Source organism: Phyllostomus hastatus, unplaced genomic scaffold (genome assembly GCF_019186645.2).
Source record: "Phyllostomus hastatus isolate PE091 unplaced genomic scaffold, TTU_PhHast_1.1 phas_scaffold_501, whole genome shotgun sequence".
In the NCBI taxonomy this organism is placed as follows: domain Eukaryota; kingdom Metazoa; phylum Chordata; class Mammalia; order Chiroptera; family Phyllostomidae; genus Phyllostomus; species Phyllostomus hastatus.
In genome coordinates this window covers 27,337,647-27,358,174 of record NW_025334033.1, presented here as the reverse complement: position 1 = coordinate 27,358,174, position 20,528 = coordinate 27,337,647, and the positions used below count along the sequence as shown (strand labels likewise).

The following is a 20,528-nucleotide window of genomic DNA, read 5'->3' as shown; positions in this document are numbered from 1 at the left end:
TCCTGTGAAGTAACAAGCTACATATAATATCAAAACTAAGTTTTGCATATTGGTGTTTAAAAACTGAGATACAGACATAAGTAGTCTAGCTATGATTTATTCCATTAAAAAGTGAGCCCAAGCGCTAACATTAAGGACAAGGAGTGGGGTGGGCATAAGGAAGTTAGCTCCATAGGTAAGATTTCTTTACTCAGCTAAGTGTGCTCACCACGCAGCCTCTCCTCAGGAAGCATCTCTGGCTCTCTGGCTGTGTTGTCTTGGGTAAGAGAACTCTGAAGCCTTGGCTGCCTACCTGCTCTGCTGGCCCCTGGATATACCTGAGCCCTTTCTCAGGGATTGAAAAGAAGCTGGATCCTTGCCAGGGCTAACCTCTGGCCAGAGAGGGAGATCCACTTGAGTGGTCTGCTGGTAAGCTCCCTGGTCTTCACCTGTCCATGCCATGCCTCCAGCGATGTTAAGTGCACCAGGCTTCCAGCCTTGTGAGCTTTGTCAGGCATGGGGACCAAAACAAGGTGGCCCAGTTCAGCGTGCAGACTCCAGCTGAAGAATCACACCGTGTGTTCCCAGTACTCTATAACCAGCAAAGATGAATGCAAACTGAAATGCAGGCAACTGGGGGTTTCTTGCTCATTTTCTTTGTAAGGAACTGAAATGAGGGACCAGCTTATAAATTCCTGCATTTTTAGGGAATTAGAGTACCCAAGCAAGAGGAAATTAACAGCTTATTGCAATAGTATGTGGCATCTCTGAGCTCAGGAATACCTCCCAGCGTCAAGACTTCAGGGATTAAGCGTTTCCTGTGGCCAAGCCACTCTGAGCCTACTACTTGTTTAGAAGGCATATTCATTGCTTCAGTGGAAAGACTGTGTTGCTACAAAGGCTACGTTATTTCAGAGACCAATGTGTAGAATTATGGGGGCAAAATATACCTGAAAATCTCCACTCATCATTCTTCTCTTAGTGTTTGTGCACTTCGGTGGGGTTACCCAAACTAGAAACTTATGGGGTGAAATACTTCACCTTCAGCCAGTCAAGACCTTTCTATTACAGAGAACCACCTTTTATGTAGTGTTAATTATGTGCCACTGTGCTAAGTTCTTTACATGCTTAGTTTAGTATATTTATTTCTTCCTATTGCTCATTGGGGTATACATACTCTATGGTCCTCAACTCCTTAAAAAGTAGGAAACTGAGACTCAGGTTAAGTGACTTGCCCAAGGTCATTAGGTGGTGCGTGGTAGAGGTGAGTTTCAAAACCCAGGTTCATGTGATGCCAACGCCCTTTGTCCTGCACCACTTGGCTGCCCTAACCCTGGGGGGGTGTCAGTGTTGATACGATGACTATTCACTTTAGGTCTGCACCTGTGAGCTTGCTGGAACAGGGGTGAGAGACAATAGTGCTTCAGACAAAAAACAAGAAGAACAGGATTTGGACCAAACCCCTGAGGTTGGCTGAGAGTGGATCCAACCAGCAGCTATGAAAGGAGCAAAAGTTCTGAGAACCCTCAAGCTGTTATAGTCTAGTGACATCTCTTAAGCAGCTTTGGTGTCAGCTAACTGTGGTTTTCAGAATAATTTACCTGGAAAGGGTAAAACATATTGCACTAAGGTTTATTTTTACTTAAAATGATAAATTTCCCTGTGCATAGAATTTTGAATTATTGCCATTTTTTATTAATCACACAGAGTGCTTTAAAGGAGTTCTGACAACAAGCCATTATTCCCTGCTCAACAGAAGTGGCAGCTAAAGGATTGGGTGGACAAGTAGTTGGACCAAAGTGCCCAGTAACCACGGTGAGTGGTGACGGGGGCCGGGTGAAAACTCTCAGTCCCTTGTTAGAATCCAGTTTTCATTTTCTTAGATTAGGAAACCAAGCCTGAGATCAAAATAACTTCTTTCTTTTGTTTCAAGTACACTGAGAAGTATCTAATTGACTTGCGTACATCAAGTGCTTTTATTTTGTTTTCCAAAACACTCGCACACCTATGGTCCCATGCCACACTGATAATCCTATGTGAGGTTAGACATTCCCACTCTAGCTGAACAGATCAGAAAACTGAGGCACATACCGGGCGAGAGATATACTCAGGGCCCAGGGCTGGCTCTTGGCAGAGCCGCGAGTCTGGCTCCTTTTTTGCAGGTCACATTGCCCTTCAACTGATCTGCCTGAAACTGAGCAGGGTGGTAGCCAGGGTTCACCCAGAGGTTATGACTCCAAGCCACAGCTGCAGAAGTAGCTGTGAATAAAGCCACAGAACTGACTATTTTCAAAGACATGGATCAGTGGGTGCATTCAAATCTTGGCCTTCAGATTCCCTCAGCCGCTGCCTAGTCGATGGAAACCCCATGGCCTTTTCCTTCCTTCTCCCTCCTTCACCCCTCCCTTCATCACCCCTCCCCTCCTTCCCCCTTCTCCCCCTTCCCCTCCCCTCCAGTTCTTACTCTGTGCTTCGCTCCACACCCTCTTCCTTGGTCAAAGCAGGCTTCGTTAATAGAATGCAGACCTGTGTGGCTGGGCTCATATTCTCTGTCTCTTTTACCAGAGAACTGTGTTGAAAGAAAACTCTGTGGACTCAGGTCCCTCCTGTCACACTTTGGCTGATCTCTGCACAGATCGAAGTGTAGGGTCCCTCAGTGACCCACGGGGCTTAGGGAGGACACAGCCATGCCTGATGCTGGGCATTACGCCATCGCCACGTTGTGCCCCTGGTCAACAGATAACTGACCACAGCGTCTAGAGAACTGGAGAGTCCACTGTCAGAGGGATCCAGAAACAAAATGTCCCCGTTGGAGGCATTTATTAGGACAGGTGTGGAAAGAACCTGCTGGGGCCTTGGAGACAGAATCATCTGGCTGAGAATTCAGTCTCTGTCACTCAAAAGCCTCATGAAGTTGTGTCCGGAAGGGATTTAACTTCCCCAAGCCTCAGATTCCTCATCCATAAGAGGGCAAACCTAACACTATCACCGCAGGTAATGAGAAGAAAGTGCTAAGCAAAGTGTCAAGCAAACAATAGGTACGCAACAAATGTCAGTTCTCCTCCCACCAGTCCTTTGTTTAGCCCCATACTCAGGTGCATTCCCAATTGATTGACACTATTTGAAGAGTTAATTCTTACCTCAAGAAACAAAATGCTCTGTACTCTAGCCCGTATGCCTGAAAGGTTAACAATTACGGCAAACACTGACAAGACTTCACTTCAAAGGCTGCATGAAGCCACAGAATCTAATCCCTCACTGCCCCAGGGCAGGACGGGTGCCTCCTGGTGGTACGTCAGCCTTCGATCGCACGTATTACCATTGTAATTACACAGTTATTTATGAGAGTATTTGTTTTATGTTTGCCCATTTGCCAAGAAGACTATGCCTAGCACAGTGAGTGGCCCATAACGGGTGAACGAGGGAGGGAATGGATGGAGAAAAACGTTCCCTCGCCTTATCTCCTTCCAGGGACACAGCAACTCCGTCAGGTAACCCAGGGACCAGGCTCACCCCTGCATCTTGCAGACTGAAGTGCGGAGGCTGCGTCACTGTCAAGGCCCTCGAGTGAGCAGTGGGCAGCCCAACAGCCCAGACCCCACGTCTCTTTCCTCCTCGCTCCTTTGCCTGTGCCCTCATGCCGATTTTTAGACTGAGGTATAATTGACGGGTAACATACTAGTTTTAGATGTGCAGCATCACAATTCAATATCTGCACACAGTGAGAAATGACCACCACAGTGAGCCCAGCCACCATCTATCACCATACAAAGGCACAAAGGAGTGTTTTCCCCTCATGATGAGAACTTTCAGGACTTCCTTTCCTGGCAGCTTCCAAGTACGCACTACGGTGTTGTTCACTGTCGTCACCGGGCTGCCTGTTGCCTCCCCGTGGCTTCCTTACCATTGGAAGTGTGTGCCTTTTCATGCCCTCCACCCATGTGACCCACCCAACACCCTTCCCTGTAGTGATCGCTGTTCCGGCCTCTGTATCTGTGGGTCCTCTGCTTTAGAGTTCACATGTAAGTGAAGTCACGTGGTATTTATCTTTCTCTGACTTATTTCACTCAGTGGGTTTTCCTCAAGGCCCATCCATGTTGTTACAAATGGCAAAATTTCATTTTTTTAATGGCTGAGCAGTATGCTGTTGTTTACCCATTCACCCACTGGTAGACACTTCTGCTGTTTCCATGACTTGGCTATTACAAATAATGCTGCAATAAATATAAGGGTGTATATGTCTTTTCAAATGAGTATTTTCATTTCCTTTGTACAAATACGTACTAGTGGAATTACTGGATCATATGGTCATTCCATTTTTAACTTTTTAAGGAGCCTCCATACTGTTTTTCACAGTGGCTGTGCCGCTTTGTATTTCTTCCAACGGTGCAAGAGGATCCTTTTTTCTCCAACTAGGGCGCCCTGGCCAACACTTGTTCTTTCTTCTCTTCTTGACGAGAGCCATCCCGACAGGTGTGAGGTGACAGCTCGCTGTGGCTGTGATCTGTGTGTCCCTGATGATCGGTGATGTTGAGTGTCCTTCCGTGTGCCTGTCGGTCATGTGCGTGTCCTCTTTGGAGAAAGGTCTATTTGGTCCTCTGCTCATTTTTAAAATAAATTGTTTGTGTTTTTTTGCTTTTGAGTTGTATGAGCTCTTTATATATTTTGGATATTAACACCTTATCAGATATATGATTTGCAAATATTTTTTCACTCCATAGGTTGCCTTTTCATTTTGTTCATGGCTCCTTTGCTGTGCAGAAGCTTTTTAGTTTCATGTAATCTGATTTGTTTATTTTTGCTTTGCTTACCTTTGTTTTTGGAGTCAGATCCAAAAAAAAAAAAAAAAAGAAAAAACCCATCACTAAGACTAATGTCAAGGAACTTATTATCTATGTTTTCTTCTAGGAGTTTCATGGTTTCAGGTGTTACACTCAAGTCTTTAATCAATTTTGAATTAATGGTTGTGTAGGGTGTAAGATAGTAGTCTCATTTCATTGTTATTTTTGCCCACTTTGTCATAAATTAGTTAACATATATGTGTGTTTTATTTCTGTGACCTCTCCATTGATCTCTGTGTCTGTTTTGAATCTAAACAATACTGCTTAGCTTACAATAGCTTTGTAATATAGTTTGAAATCAAGGTGCATGATGCCCCTGGCTTTATTTTTCACTCTCAAGATTGATTTGGCTACTCAGGGTCTTTTGCAGTCCCACACAAGTTCTAGGGTTGTTTGTTTTATTTTTGTGAAAAATGCCATTCGAATTTTGATAGGAAGTGAATTGAATCTCTAGATTGCTTTGACTGGTATGGATATTTTAATAATATTAACTCTTCTAATCAGATGGTGACATTTTGGAGATGCTCTGTTCCCTGGAGCCTTCTGTGTAGGTGTGTCATTTGGTGGCCATCTGCCTCATTGTGGGTGTGAAGGTCTATTTTCCATCCTCACCCATTGAGTACTGGCTGCTTACTGGCTGACACGGCCCTGTCTGATGGTGGCACAGCAAGTTGCTACATGTTTAGCCACTTAGACCTCAGGTGAAGCTACTGGCAAGTAAAGTTCTCAAGAGTTGGGAACTTATGCTGGGTAGTTTTGTGCTGTTTATTGGGGGAAGGTGGTGCCCTCGACATTTGGCATCAATGCTTTAGAAGTTTGGTCATTTCATACATTTCTGTTTGCTTTTCCCCTTTGCCCCCCTAAGATTTTTTTTAATCATCCAAAGCACTCAGAGCTGTGGGTCTCAGTTTATAGTCTCAGTTCTTTTTTAATTGCCACCCATGCTTCCTCCTTAACCAGGTCTCCGATCTAGACAAGCACTAAACATTCCAATCCTCTCCTTTCTTTCCATCAAACCCAGTTCACAGTTTTGCTTATTGTTCCATGAAATCCAACCCACTTTTTAAAAACCTCTCCATCTCTGGGGATCCCTGGAGAACAGGTAGAGATTCATGTTTGAGGAGAAACTGAACTTAATTTTTAGCCAGACATAAAGGGAAAACATCTGGGGTGGGAGAAAACAAAATGCATGTGCCCAGCCTGGTTTACCTCTGACTGGTCTTGAGACGTGGGACAAGTGATTTCACCTCCAGGGTCAGCGTGTGTATCTCTCTGAGCTGCAGTGGCTCCTGCCAGTCTGTGGTGTTCCTTAATGCAGTCATCTTCTAAAGCCCTGGATGACAGATCAGAGACACGAGTGTCTTAACCACAGGGAAATGCTCACTGGCCTCTCAGAAGCTCACACAAGGCTCTTTGCTGGGAGTTGCAGGCAGAAAAGGTCATCCTTAAGCCTTCTGTGGTCTGGAAGTGCTTGTAACAAGATTTTTTTTTTGTAACTACTTCCTTAATGAGACTTCAAAGCCCTTCATTAACGCAAGCAATGGCTGAACTGATAAGGACAGGACACTTGCACCCTTTGAAATACAGGTGGCATGTGCTTCCTCGTAACCTGCAGCACAGAAGTTGCTCTAACCCTCCAAAACCACCACCGATGAAAGGTTTCACTGGTCACTGAGGCTGGCCTGAGAGTCCATGTGGACTGAGGGTCAGGACAGACCTGAGAGAGTGAGGGCTGGTAGGCCACCGTGGCTGAGAGATGAGGGCAAGACAGACTAGGTCACAAAACCAGGGATCATGTGCCGGCGATCGGGGTGGGCACCCGTCAGCAGACCATGTGGCCTGAACAATGTCAGTAGGCAGCAGGGAGCCAAGAGAACAGGCCGGGTCACAGAGTGGGGAGGAAACCCAGCCCAGTGCCAGGAGAAGCACAGAGACACTCAGGGCGGGGGTATCCAGGGAAGTCAAAACACCAATGACAAGGGCGGGGAGAACAGCAAGTCACAGGAACAGCGGCAGGAGGATCTGGGGAGTACTGGAGAGAGCAGGTTAATGAGAACATCGACTTAACAACTGAACATGGACTACATGCAAAGGGGATCAGAACCACACGCATAGGTGGCTGTATGTGTATGTATACACATTTATTGAGTACAGATATGTGAGAAAAGTGGGCTGAAAGGAGCGACAGGTGATGATAACATGCACTGGAAACAGAACCCAGCCACTGACTTAGATCTAGTGCAGTGCTTGGCACATACCAGGTGCTCAGCCAATGACGTAAACCCCTTTCCTGCTACCCAGAGAAGTGACCCGCCCCCCTTCCTAGAGAATGAATGGATGTTATGAACCAGCATGAACCTGGTCTACTTACCCAATGCTAGGGGAAAATCTCATTGCTTAGTAAAGCTGTTCACTTGTATCCCGTTGTTCTATTTACTTTGTTTTAATTCATTTCTTTGCATCTAAATTTCGAAGATAAGACCTTATGAGAATACACTGTACAATCCACAGAAATTCTGAATTTGAATGCAGCCCCTCTGCTGTCTCGTCTAATCCCTAACGTGTGTCCAGTCCAGGCAGGCACACCCCTGGGGTCCTGAAGAAGGTTCTTGTCCATATGGCATTGTATTCAGGGGGCTTCTCATTAAGGGCAGTGAGAGGCCAAGGCCACTGGAGCGAGTCCCTAGACGCGCTCTTCCCTTTCCGATGGGGCCGATCTCACCCACGCCTACTCGCCTACTCGTTGCTTTCGCGGGAAGCTGGGTTCCCAAGTCAGTCGTGTTCCAGAGGAGCGCCCGGGGCCACAGCCCCACAGAGTGTGGCTGAAGTCAAGGCAATACCTCACCTGGGAACTGGGGCGCCAGACCTCCTGTAGGCAGGGCGTCCTTCCCTCCGCGCGATGACATCACGGAGCTGAGTCGCTGCATAAATGCAAGCCTCCAGGAGCCGGGAGCGCAAAGAACTGAAGTGCTGGTCACAAGCGCCTGCGCTGCGCGCACGCGGTCCGGTCCCTTCCTGGCGCTGCGCGCACGCGGTCCGGTCCCGTCCTGGCGCTCGCCCTGCCGGCCGCAGCTCAGTGACCAGATCCAGAACGAGCCATCCTGAGCCCAAGGCAGCCCGCGCCTGCCCCGCAGGAGTCACCCGTGAAGATGCCCCACCACAGCCTGCACGCTGCGGCCATCCTCCTGCTCATGATCTTAAAGGAGCAGCCTTCCAGCCCAGCCCCACTCAACGGTAAAGTTTCTGCCTCTTTCCTAACAGTCCTGGAGCGCTCAGTCACACCTGCATGGAAGGATTTCCTGCGGGGCTCTTTAATGATAAAGTAAAATCATTGGGGGTGGGGGGGAAGCAGGGAAGGACATGCATAGTATCAAATTGCACATTTTTAGAAGGGATGCTGCATTTTGCTTTGGAATGCGCAACCTGCTGTGGCTGGGGGAAACACACTGTCTTCACACGGAAATATGTTTGTGAGTCCTCTGAGCACCTGCGGCTCTGAAGAGGTGCTTGGGAACTTGCTCACTGAAGTGGGGGACCCAGGATTTAAAATATTAACACTGCTCCAATTCACGTGCGGGTAGTACCGTGACTGGAGCATCCTGAGTAGTGCCACTACCAAGAAGGGTTTGCAGCTGCTCCCATGCAATCCCCTCTGGACCTGTGGTGGGTGCTCGGCTTTGGAGCAGAGACTCTTTACCATTAAGGTTTACCTGCAAGTCAAAGGGATGATGCATCTCATCCTTAATCATTGTTTTTCTCTAGAAGAGCTCTACTATCCCAAACGTATTTGTGTGTGTGTGCACTGAGATGAGCATACACACCTTATTTCTGAGTGTAATTAGGGCCCTTAACCCCCACGGGCTGGAGGCTGAGGGTGCGGAGGGCGGGGGCAGGGGGTGGTGAGTGGACTTGACTGTAGACTCCGGTCTGTGCAGTGGGCTGCCCTGGGCAGCCAAGGTCAGGCTGGTTGTCTTTTGTAACAAGAGGAGGATCCCTGCCTCCTTCGCAGCCAAGTGAATGCTGTTCTGAGAGAGGAAATGGTGACTCTGTGGAATCTTCCTGGGTACCTGATGGTGGCTTCTGTCCTGGACAGGTGGCCTCCAGTTGTGGAGGCATTTGTGGGTGCTGTAATTCCTGGTCCCAGGTTAGGCTGAAATGTTTATAGAAGAGCCCAAAGTGACCATGATGACTGAAAGCCTATCCTCCCTGACTGGGCAGTGGTTGCGGGATACCGGTCCTCTTCTGCAGCATGAAAGCCTGGAGCCCTTTTTTCCTGGAGGTCATTGTGCCTGTGGGGCGGGGCGGAGCAGGGGAGAGTGGGGCGTGGGGCTGTCAGCAGCTTTGGTATTACTCTGAATTCAGTTCCAATCCACTGGCAGGCATGGTATGCTTGATAGCATCTCCTTCGGGGAGAAATAAAAGGTAGGTGGGAGAGAGGAGTTACACTTAAGTGGGAATTAATTTTTAAAACTGCAAAACTTTGACATGTATTCCCCTCTAGAGAAAACCACCCGGAGACCTGAGGTTTCAGCAGAAGTCTCCCTTTTCGATCCAGGCTGTTCTGAGACAGGAGAGAGAAACAGCCATTCATTGGCTCTGTTTTCCGAAAGCCTGCTACTGCCCTCACTCTGGGGACAGCTCCTCCTCCCAGCCTGCTCTTGCCCTGCCCCGTGTCCCTCCCCATCCTCCCCTGCCCTCCTAGCCCTTCCTCCTCACCCCCTTTCTCTCCTTTGCCCCCCTCTCCCCTCCCCATTCTCCAAATAGGGTGGGGGGAAGCTTGCAGTAAAAACTCCACTTTCACCCCACACTGAGTAGCCCACCTGCTTACCCCTAGATTCTAAGAGCAGTTTTTATTTTGTTATTCCTCATGAGATTCTTGGCTTTTTAAACTGCCTTGGGGACAAGGTCAAAGCAAAAATCACTGAGGTGTAGAGTATCCGTATTAACTGAAGGTTGGGGCTGGAGGTGGGGGAAGCTGGGTAATTTGGTCAAAGCTGGCCTGCCCTCTGCCTGGAGCACTTAAGTTTCCAGCAGCTGGCACTGATGGGTGCCTGAAAAACCCTGGCGGCGTGGAGTGAGGGAGCAAAATAAGATGAAGCCAGGTGTCTTCTGGAGAAGACCTTGGATTTCGTAGCTGCTGTGGGGGAACCTTTCAATGAATTCTGCTGAGCCTGCTGTGTCCAGACCTGGTGTAGAAAGCTGGGCATTCTCAAGAACTCAGGGAAGCTTCCAGCACCTTGGACTGGAAGCAGGCAGGGTCCTGAACCCCTGACTTGGGTTTCTGTAAATATCATTTCCTTGGTGAGCACCCCGGGCTTTCTCCTTGCCCAGTGCACACTGGGCGGGCAGGTTCTAACAGGCTTCCCGCTTGGCCTCCCCAGGCCTCTGATCTTCTGGAGAAGGAAACAGTTCCCCTCGGGCCTGCTCCCTCAGGAAGCCACCAAGGTGTAGCTGCAGCAGCCTTGGCTGATGCCTCTCACAGGGTCACTTTGGTCCTGTTAAGAATCCTGTCCCTAGAGCTAAGGCAGGGAATCAGGAGGCACCACTTCCAAATAAAACAAGCACACACACAGCACTTTATAAAGTCTGCCCATGGTCAGCTCTGAGGTGCCAATGAACAGGCTGGGGACTGACCCTCGCTGATGAGACCCCTGAATCAGATCACCGTCCCCTTGACTTTTACGATTTATGTCTTATGGTGCTTCCTTTCCCCAGCCTCCCGCTCCTGAGCCCCTCCAGGTACTGCCATTTATAACCAAAAGAACCAAGTCTTGAGGACCAGTGGGGCTTGCTCAGAGAGAGGAGGGCAGGAAAGTTTGCTCTGGATGTTGCTGCTTTTCAAGAACAAGTCTCTGGTCCTACGTCACCACCTGAGGCCACAGAGCCCTGGATGTCCGCTCTACGACCTTGGTCCCTGAGCTTCCCAGAGTATTATGCCTATGCCTCCTCTGAGGATGAACGCTACGACAGCAGGAGAAACCTCAGCTTAGCAAGCTTTGGGGAGCAGAGCAGAAGATGCAGGATATTGGGGGTATGGTTTGATTTTGGGGGAAGTACAACTTAAAAAACTCCTGGCCAAAGCAGGTCAGAGGCAGCAGCTGTTTTTCTGGGGGCCTCCAGGACCCCCAGAGGGGCCCATGTCTCTCCAGGGGAGCAGTGAGGATGAGCTCCCAGCTGCTATGAAACTACATCCCGAGCCTCCAAGTGCCCTGCCTGGCTAAGTGGAAAGAGTCTGGCTTCTCTGTCTGAAATCCACGATTGTATTTTAATAGTGAACCCCACAAACAAAACGCTGAAGGAAAATGTTCGGGGAAGAGGTTTGATGTCTTCTGGAGCTTAGGTCGAAAGCAAGGCTTTCTTTGTTCCTTTTCACTATTGCTTCAGTGAAGGGGCCAGTGTAAACCTGGGAGTCTCATACAAGTGGGGTTTGCCCATGGTGCTGAGTGCCTTCATCCAATTGCTAAATCAGGGGAGGTTCATCTTGGGATGCTTCACTCCTGTGGGGTCCCTAGCAAGTTTCAGGGGTTCTGTGGACCTCCTGAAATTAACTGTACGTGAACTTCTGTGTGTCTAAGCTTATGGGCATTTTTATGAAGAAAAGATCCATGATACACGTCAGATACTTTGAATGGTCTGAACTCCCCCGTCTCATGAACACTGAGGAGGAGACTCAAAGATTCCTTAAGTTCAACTGGGAATTGAGGGGAGGGATGTCAATAAATGCCTAACCTGAACAAATCGCAAAAGAACAATAGGGGCTCATGCTTTATAGCAAAGTGGAGATAATACCAAAAGAATTAATTAAAGAGTACTCAAAGTGGGCGCTCCAGGGAGCAGGAAAATGACCAGGGGTGTCAGGGGACCAAATTGTTTTTTAAAATAAAAAGCCTTGTAGACCACCTGACTCCTTAAACCATGCACATGTGTATTTTCATAAAATTACTAATTAATGTGAAGAATTAAATAATTAAAGTACCGAAGCAAAGAAAAGAAATAGAACTACAACAGAAATATGCGATTAAACCAGCTTAAAAAAAGAAAAAAGCAAAGTCCTCTTTTAGCTTTTAAAAACCACCATTGGTTTAAGTGGTAAGTGCCCAGTTGTGATAAGTGCCCAGTTAAGTTTTGCTGTAAATCACTTCCCCAGAGAGAAAGGGGATGTGAGAGCCTTCCTCTTCTCACTGTCCCCTTTGGGCCAAGAACACGGGGACATCAGGGGGAGCTAAGAGACAGGGACTTAGGAGCTGAACAGTCCCCTCATGTGGTGGGTCCCCTGAGATACCCTGAGGCTCAATTCGGGGTCTCAGTCTCCTTCTGGGGGTGAAGTGGGAGGTGTCAGGCAGGGTAATGGGAAATCAGCGCTGCAAGAACTTTTCAAAAATGTGTTTTGATGTAGGAACGAAGGGCTTTTCTGTGTGCAGTGTGGGGAGCGGGAAGTGGTGGGTGACTTTTGTTGTCTGTGCATTTCTGCAGCCCCTGGATTTCTAACTCGGATGAGGGTGGCAGCTTCCTCAGAGAAAAATGTTCCTTTTGAGATTAGTGTTCTCCTCTTTATGGACTGATGTGAACTGTTCTTCAGGATATGTTGTTGTTGCTTTTAAAGATCTTATTTATTTTTAGAGTGAGGGGAAGGGTGGGAGAAAGAAAGGGAGAGAAACACCAATCTGTGAGAGATGGCCCGCAACCCAGGCATGTGCCCTGACTGGGAATCAAACTGGTGACTTTTTGGTTCTCAGGCCAAGTGCTTAGTCCACTGAGCCACAGCAGCCAGGGCCAGGATATGTTGTTAAGTGGTGGGGAAGAAAGATGCGAAACAGCGTTTCTGACATGCCGACAGTTTGTGTGGAAAAAAGGGGGGCGGAATACAACTGCGTAAGTGCATGTAGCCACACTGTGAAGGGCCTACCAGCTGTTGAAACTGGCTGTCTCTGGGGAAGCAGGGAGATCCAGCTGGAGGAAGAGCTTTTACTGTTTACCCTTCAGTTGCTTAGGAGTTTTGAGCCTTGTGAATTTATTACCTATCTAGCTAATAAAGCTTGGCTTAAGATATCTGAGAAGGCTTCTACTCCAGAGGGCTCCTCCCTAGCCCAGGAACCCTGCACGAACTCACTGCCCGGCCCTCCCTCGTGAGCACAGCTGCTCCGAGGAGCGGTTGCTCTGCCCAGACCCTGGAACAATTTTAAGTTCCGGGCATCCACCTCCTTTTCAGTCTCACCCATTCCACAATACAATCGGTATTCCTCTCTCCCTTCTTCAAACTCAGTTGTACTTACTTGCTTTGTTTTGTTCTTTGCAGGACCCAACTGGACCTATTTAGGTAAGTAGAGATCTTAAATATTTTTATGAGAAGATGGCCGTGTTGCATGAGAAAGCCAGAAATGTCATGAGTGGTGGAGATTCTGTGTGTGTGTGTGTGTGTGTGTGTGTGTGTGTGTGTGTGGTGGTGGGGGAGAGGGTTGAGGAGACCCTCGACCCTCAGCAGCTCTGCTGTTGTTAAAAGGGCACAAAGGCCTGTCTAAAGAATCCACACAGGTTGCATGCTGCACTTTCTCTAAGCAGATGAGCCTGCTCTGTGCACTTGAACTTTGAGTGATAGTGTTAGGGCTTCCGGACTCCTGCAGGGATTCCTCCCAAACCTCCCAGGTGAAGATGCCCAATGTACTTGCACGCTGCAAGAGCCCCGGGCAAGAGAGAGCTTTCCTCTTCCACAGGACACCTATCCTACAATAAACAGAGAATAAAGGGCTCCTTTCTGAAAGGTTGGCTCAGGCCCCAGGACTTAAGCTGTCAGATCTCTACAATCCACTCCTTCTTGCCCTGTTTGTAAGCAAGCGTTAGGTGAAGTGGAGATGGTCAGTCCTGAGTGAAAAGGGACACTTAATCTTCACTGGGGAGAGAGGGACATCATCTGTTGCTGTGGGACTGGGTCAAGAACAACACTGGCCACTTCCGGCAGGACTGCAAGATAAGCAGCTTAAAATCAGCTTAGCTGGTGTGTTGCTGTGAACTGGAAACTTGGTTATCTATCAGCTGGAAGGGGAATGCGAAGCAGAGCACCTGGGTCCACTGGCAAATGCAGGAATATTAATACAGTAGTCACTAACTAACCCACGGTCAACCACAGTTGCCAATATATATATATATATATTCTCCCCCATAAAATATGTATATATTTTAGAGAGAGGGGAAAGGAGGGAGAAAGATCAATGTGTGGTTGTCTCTTCCTCGCCCCCAACTGGGGACCTGGCCTGCAACTCAGGCATGTGCCCCAACTGGGAACTGAACCAGCAACCCTTTGGTTCACAGGCTGGCACTGAATCCACTGAGTCACACTAGCCAGGGCCATGGGCTAGAATATTAAATGGGAAATTCCAGAAATAAACAATTCATTGGCTTTAAATTGTGTGGCATTCTGAGCAGTTGATGGAATCTTGACCTGTGCCATTCCATCCTGCCCGGGACGTGACTCATCCTCTGTCCAGCACATCCACATTGCGTGTGCTGCCCACCTATCAGTCACCGAGGAGCTGTCTTGGTTATGGGGAGGGGAGGGACCACATGCACATAACCTTTAATATAGTACACTGTAACTGCTCTACTTTATTGTTTTTGTTGTTGATCTCTTACTGTGCCTCATTCATAGCATACATTAAACTTTATCATAAATATGTATGTATAGGAAAAACATCATTTATATAGGGTTCGGTATTACGTGTATTAGTTTCAGGCATCCACTGGGTGCCTTGGACTGTATCCCTCATGGATAAGGGGAGGACTGCTGCAATGTCCTGTTAGGGACAGAGTCACAAGGGACTTGCAAGAATGCTTGTTATGGTGAGCAGGAGGGTGGAACTGGTCTCCTGGGCATAGGAAGGGCCGTGACAAGCAGGGTTGATTACTACAGTGGAACAGAATCCAGAGAAAGACCTGGCTTAGATTTGCAAAAGTTAACCTTTAGATGTTTGTTAGCCCAGGAGGCATAGAAAAGTCATCAATCAAGTAGCTACCTACAGGCCAAGGTCTCCTTGGCTCTAGCATTGTGTGGTTCCATTATTACTAACATTTCTCACACTCCTATGTGCAAAGTACTGTTGCTAGGTGGGTGGGTAATTAGAAGGGTAGGCTGTGGTCTCTAGCTGGGAATTACTTAAGGCTCACAATTCAAAGCTAAATGTAATAGATAATAACAACATATAATAAATGGTTCAGAGGAGGACAAAAATGCTAGGGCTACATGGTCAAGGAAGGCTTCCTGGAGGAAGAGTGGCTCTCACTTGGACCTTGGAGGATGGGAGGAATCAGTGTGACAAGGCAGAAGTGCTGTTGGCCAAGGTGATGATGGCATCATGTGAGTGCAGGGTGGTATTGGAGCAAAGTCATGTGGAAAAAAGGTTATAGGGAGAGTGATGGACTCTGAGGTCAAAAAGGTAGGTTGGGTCAAAGAGGGGAGGCATGGAGGGGCAGGCCAGACCCTTCCCACTTCGTCCCATAGATGGAGGGGAGGGGCAGGGAGTAATCTGTGTTTTAGGGGGAGTAATCTGTGTCTTAGGGAGAGTAACACAGTGGTGGGGGGTGAGAGGGAAGGATAAGTGGGAGGCAAGGGATTTGGCCTTTGTAAAAATGTTGTTCTGTGTCTTAACATCCGGCTCATGGTGATGGCAGTAAGAGGGAAGGACAGGGCAGGGCAGAGACCCCACAGAGGAAGCACAGACAGAGCCGAGGCCTCAGGGCTACTTGGACAGGTTCGATGTGTGGGATACAAGAGCAGCACAGGCATGTACAGAAGGCGGGTCCTGGGCCTTCTTCCATTGGGCCCCGACTAAGCCTCTGAGACCTCTGGGTCTTGCTTTCTCCCCCATCTGTAACCCAGGGAAGGTGTTGTCTTGCTCAGTGCTCCCCCAGCTACAGCTTGGGGTCAGCTGCATCAGAACCATCTGGAAGGCTTTCCAAGTATGCAGATTTCTAGGACTTAGCCTGGACCTGGGGAAGGGAGGGAACCTAAAGAGCTTGTCTATTTCATGTACTTTCTGTGTGACTCTTACACGCACTCTGTTCGAGAACTTCTGACCAGATGGTTCCCAAGACCTTTCCAGCCTGAGTCAGCCATAACTGGCCCCATCTCTTCTACTGGCCTCCCAGACGTAGTGGGAACACAACTTGAATCTCCCCAGGGCTCCCTGCCTGTGTGTGACAACCCCTGCCCCACCTAGGGCAGAATGAGATAGCTGCAGAGAACAGAGTCAAGTAGGTGCGGGAGGAAAATCTTATTGTTGCTTGATTGTGACATGGTGCTCCCTGAAGGAGGGCTTCTCTGTCCAGCTGTGTCGGCTATTGCAGAAGCATTTCTTCCTGACCACTAGCTCCGGCCAGCCCTCTGCCCCCTACAATTCGAGCAGCTCTTTGCTGAGGAAGCAGAGGGCAGAGTCTATTGCTGCATGCCACACATGGGGTGGGGGTGGGCACAAAGGCAAACCTGGCTTTTCATTGGTGATAGGAGCACATACGATGTGGGGTTAGCCTACAGCGGGGGCCAGTGAAGGAAGACAGATGGAGGACAGCCGAGGAGGCAAACAGGCCCTGGCCCAGCTGGCAGCTGGCACCTGAGCTCAGAGTCACACAGGTAGACTGAAGATCTGGCATAGGTGCTGAGGAAAAACTGTTTCCAAGCAGTGGGAGCTGCACTGAATGGGGCAAGTCCAACCAAATGCCACGTAGTTTTCCCAGGGCGCAGACCTCAGCTACTTTGCACGTAGATGCTGCTGAGTCATCCTGATCCAGGGACCTCCTGCTGCCGAGAACACGTGGCAGGACTTCTGGAATAACATAGAAGGAGAACGCTGCCCCCATCCCCCTCTACACTGAGTCACAGGCTGACCCTTCACATGCCCGCCTTGGAGACAGGAGGCCCATCTGGCAACTGAGGTGGGGCCAGCTTCCCTTGTCCACTCCTCCTGTGTGGCTGAAGCAGCAGCTGGGTATGTGCTGGGTTTGGAATTGCTGAGTGGGCTCTCCCCACTAGAACTCAGTCCCAAATCGACCCTGCCGAGACCCAGCAGCTTCACCAACTCAGAACTGAAGGGCAGCTGCAAATCAGGTTGTCCTATGAGCTGAGGATGAACTCCAGCTGGCTAAAGCGAGTCTGTGCTGTTAGGTGTCAGGATAGAGGGGTGCCTTCTGGGGCTGGAGGTGACAGCAAGGAGGCACAAGGAGAGGTGCTGGTCACGTTCAGTGCGTGAAAATTCTTCATGCTGTTCACTTATGATCAGGCACTTTTCTGTATGTATATTATAGTCCAAAAAGAGTTTAAAAATTCCAGCTGGCTGGGAGAGTCATCCTTACCCTGACAGTATTTTTAGTCCTCCTCCAGGAAAAACAACAACAGAAATTCCTCAGTGTGTTCAGAACAGCAGGGCAACCGAACAGAATGACTCTGTTGGAATGAAAACCCAAGATCACACACCACATCACATCACATGAGCAGAGAACGGGCATCATGCTCTGTCCCGAGGAAAGCCAGACGCTTTGGTGCTCCTCCCATGTGAGCCAGTTCCGAAATGGACAAACACCACTATTTGCTAGAGATTTGGGGGAAATGAGACCTTTAAACCTTCAAAGGAGAAGGAATGGAAAGGGAACCTAGAAGCCAAGCCCACCTCCTGGAGGGTGAGAGAGCCCCGGGCTCCTCTAGTCAGGGCCTGCAAGGCAGCCACCATCCCCACCCCTCCTGCCGCAGGGAACTCTGCAACGAGGGTGGCTTGGCCTGGGGGTGCGGGGCAGCAGGCTGCAGTGGCTCACAAGCCCTCCTGCCCACCTTCTCCACGGTGGCTGGCCAGCCCTCAGCTCTGGTAAGACACCATGTGACCCAGGAATGCCACAGCATTCCTCATGCTGTTCTCCTTTCTCTCAGGCGATAGATTCTCAGCCTTTGGGAATCAGGAAGGGATCCTCTATGGAGCAAACATCAGTTCTCGGGGCTCCTGCCTTCCGCCTCCACCCACCTTCTGTCCTGAATCTGCTGGAATATTAAATTGCTATAAATGACCTTTCCCTGGGAGCCAGGACAGCCTTCCAAGCCCGTCCCAAACTCTGAGAAGCAGACATGGAACACAGAGAAGGAGGCTGGGAGGAAGACCTCTGTCCTTCCTGCGCTTTAGTAGTGATGAGGGCAGTGGGTGACCTCACGCAACTGCAGGACGAAAAGCAGACTAGGTGAGAGCTAAACGGAGGACTCAGAGTGGCAGTGAGGGAGCATGTGCAATGAAAGGACTGACTGATTTAAGGAGAGCGCCTGTTTTTCCCCCCGAGGTGCAGAGGTTCAGCCAGCTAAAGCACCCCAGGGACTTCTCTCCCAGGCCAGCTGCCCCCCTGAGGCTGAATGAGGAGAGGCACAAGGCACTCTTAGGAGAGAGAGCAAGAAAGGCCAGAACATGTTTTTCCCTTGAGGCTGGCAATCCACCAAACTTCCACTTATTAACTTTGAGTTGTAGTTCCAGTTACTTCTCATTGAAGTTATAACATCCTGCTTCTGATTAGATATGGTAATGATTTACCAACTCATAACTATTTCTCATGTTTCCTAAGTTGTAGCATTGAGGCTTGTGTGGTCTGGAGGACCTTGGCCTGTAGCTGCCCAAAGACCTGCATTTAGCTGGCCTTACCGGCTGGGTAAAAAGGTAGGAAAGCTGGCATTAGTTCCTAAGGCAGGTACAGAGTCGGTGGGCAGGGGGTCACAGGCTGAGGCAGAAAACCAGGAGGAAGTAGTATAAAGTGTAGAGCCCCAGACCAGGCAGACCTCCCTGGGGGTATCTGCTAGGTCACCCTCTGGCTTAATGACCTTAGGAAAGTAACTTAACCTCTCTGAACATGGGTCAGAGTAATAGCACCTACCTCTGGTTCTCAAAGTGCAGTCCTCGGACCAGCAACATCAGCATCACCTGGGACTTCTGATGCCCCTTCCCAAACACTGAGAGTTCGAAGTGAAACACAGGGAAAGAGGTTGGGAGAAAAAAGCCAAACCCACCCGTCCTTTCCTGTTCTTCAGCAGCAACGAAAGCACTACGTGTGACTGTTAGAAATGTGGATTCTCGGCCCGCCCCAGGTCTACCTATGAGTCAAAAACCAAGACCACCAGGGGGTTCGGATGCTCACTCAAGTTTGAGAACCAACTGCTACCTAGAGTTGTGAGGATTAAATGAGATAATACAGCAGGACTAGATAAGATATGCGTACAATAAGATGCTTTAGGAATAACTTATTTATGTCAATTAGCCTATGGTAAAACTGGTTACGTTTTGCTTGAAGTCACAAAAACTATGGACAACACTGGTGTGGAAAGAGGCTAACCGTGCGTGGCGTGTGGGAAGCAGTCAGTAAAACTCGTCATCATTTTCTTTCCCTTCACCTCACCGGGTTCTGGTAGAATTATACTAGCGAACACGTGGGAAAATGCTCGTCAACTCTATAATACCGAGCAAACGTTAGTTTTGTTAGAAAGGACCTGCATCTCCATGCTTTTTTGAACTGCGGAGGTTTTTAACAGCAAGGAGGTTCTCCTTTTATAGTCCGAACAACCAAAGGGCCTCCCTCTGTGAGCAAGGAGGGGACTGTACGAAAACACAAGGGCTCTGAGCCTCACGAGGGCATCACAGGCCGGAATGTTCTTTGCTGCAGCTTTGTTCTTCTCCCGAGGGTAAAGTCAGATCTAATCTCCGTGGGGCTTTCCTGGCCTCTCGGGACCAGATATCTGGTTCTACAGCCATGGCCACCTCTGCCATGCAGCTGAAGTTGGGGGAGAGGAGGCTGAATCCCTGGCCTCCACACCTAACTCCTGGCGGCTGGGCCCCTCACACCTGAGCCTCTGGGCTGAGTCTTGACTTAGGGCTCAGGAGCAGAGGCCCGAACCTGGGGCTCTGAGCGGCTTAAGCCCAGCCTCAAGTGGGGACCCTCACCTACCTGAAGCAGAGCGGAGCCTCGGAACTGCAGGGCGAGAGCTGACTGGGAGACTAGGAGCCAGCCCTGCAAGGCCTCTGTCTGCTCAAACTTGCCCTTTCTGCTTCCTGCTAGTCTAGAGCCCCAGGCATTCAGGAGAGGGCAGGGCACCGCCCACCAGGAGCCAGTTAATGCCCTTGGCAGTCCTTTCTCAGCACAGACAGATGAACCTGTGGGCTAAACCAGCTCAGAGGAAAGATTTAATGCAAAGAGGCTGAATTCAAAGCATGTGAAGGCAGCTCCAGTCAGGTACTAAGAAGTCTGATTTCCAGGAGGAAGAGAGTAGATCAGAGATTGTTTCAGTCTCCTCGGAGGGAACAGGGGCTCTTTCTTGGTTGTTACTGTCTTCCCCCGCAGTGGCAGCCATGAGGCTGAAGGATGCAGGTACCACTGTGGAGCCAGGAGCACAGCCAGACTCTTCCAGCAGCCACTCCACGTGGCCGGGAAAAGGAGTGCCTACTGCAGACAAAGACTCTATTTCATTGATACTCAGATACACACTTTTCCCACATTTTAGCATATCTGAAACTGGGGTACCTCATCACTGACGTCTAGAAGCCAGGAAATGTGGCAGTTGCCTCACAGTCACTGAGGAGCACCCTGTTAGATGCTAAGAACACAAAAAAGGGAGCTGAAATGATTAATTCCAACAATTAAATAGTGAAAACAGTCGTAGCAAAAAAGTGTAAAAATAATGGCTAGTTTGCATGCTGTCCCCCA

At 49.1% G+C, this 20,528-nt stretch overlaps 1 protein-coding gene across 6 annotated transcripts in view; it reads left to right on the top strand.

Moving 5' to 3' along the window:
- Nucleotides 1–7,613: 7,613 nt before the first annotated feature.
- CA12 (carbonic anhydrase 12) overlaps nucleotides 7,614–20,528 on the top strand; it is a 52,093-nt gene continuing 39,178 nt past the window's right edge. For 2 of the 6 annotated variants that reach the window (XM_045822030.1, XM_045822027.1), the window contains exons 1-2: nucleotides 7,614–8,054; nucleotides 13,117–13,137. In XM_045822030.1, coding sequence (XP_045677986.1) covers nucleotides 7,970–8,054; nucleotides 13,117–13,137 — 106 coding nt within the window. In that variant the 5' untranslated portion in view covers nucleotides 7,614–7,969. The remainder of the gene's footprint in view (nucleotides 8,055–13,116; nucleotides 13,138–20,528) is intronic. The other 4 variants (XM_045822029.1, XM_045822026.1, XM_045822028.1 and 1 more) reach the window with 3 other exon arrangements.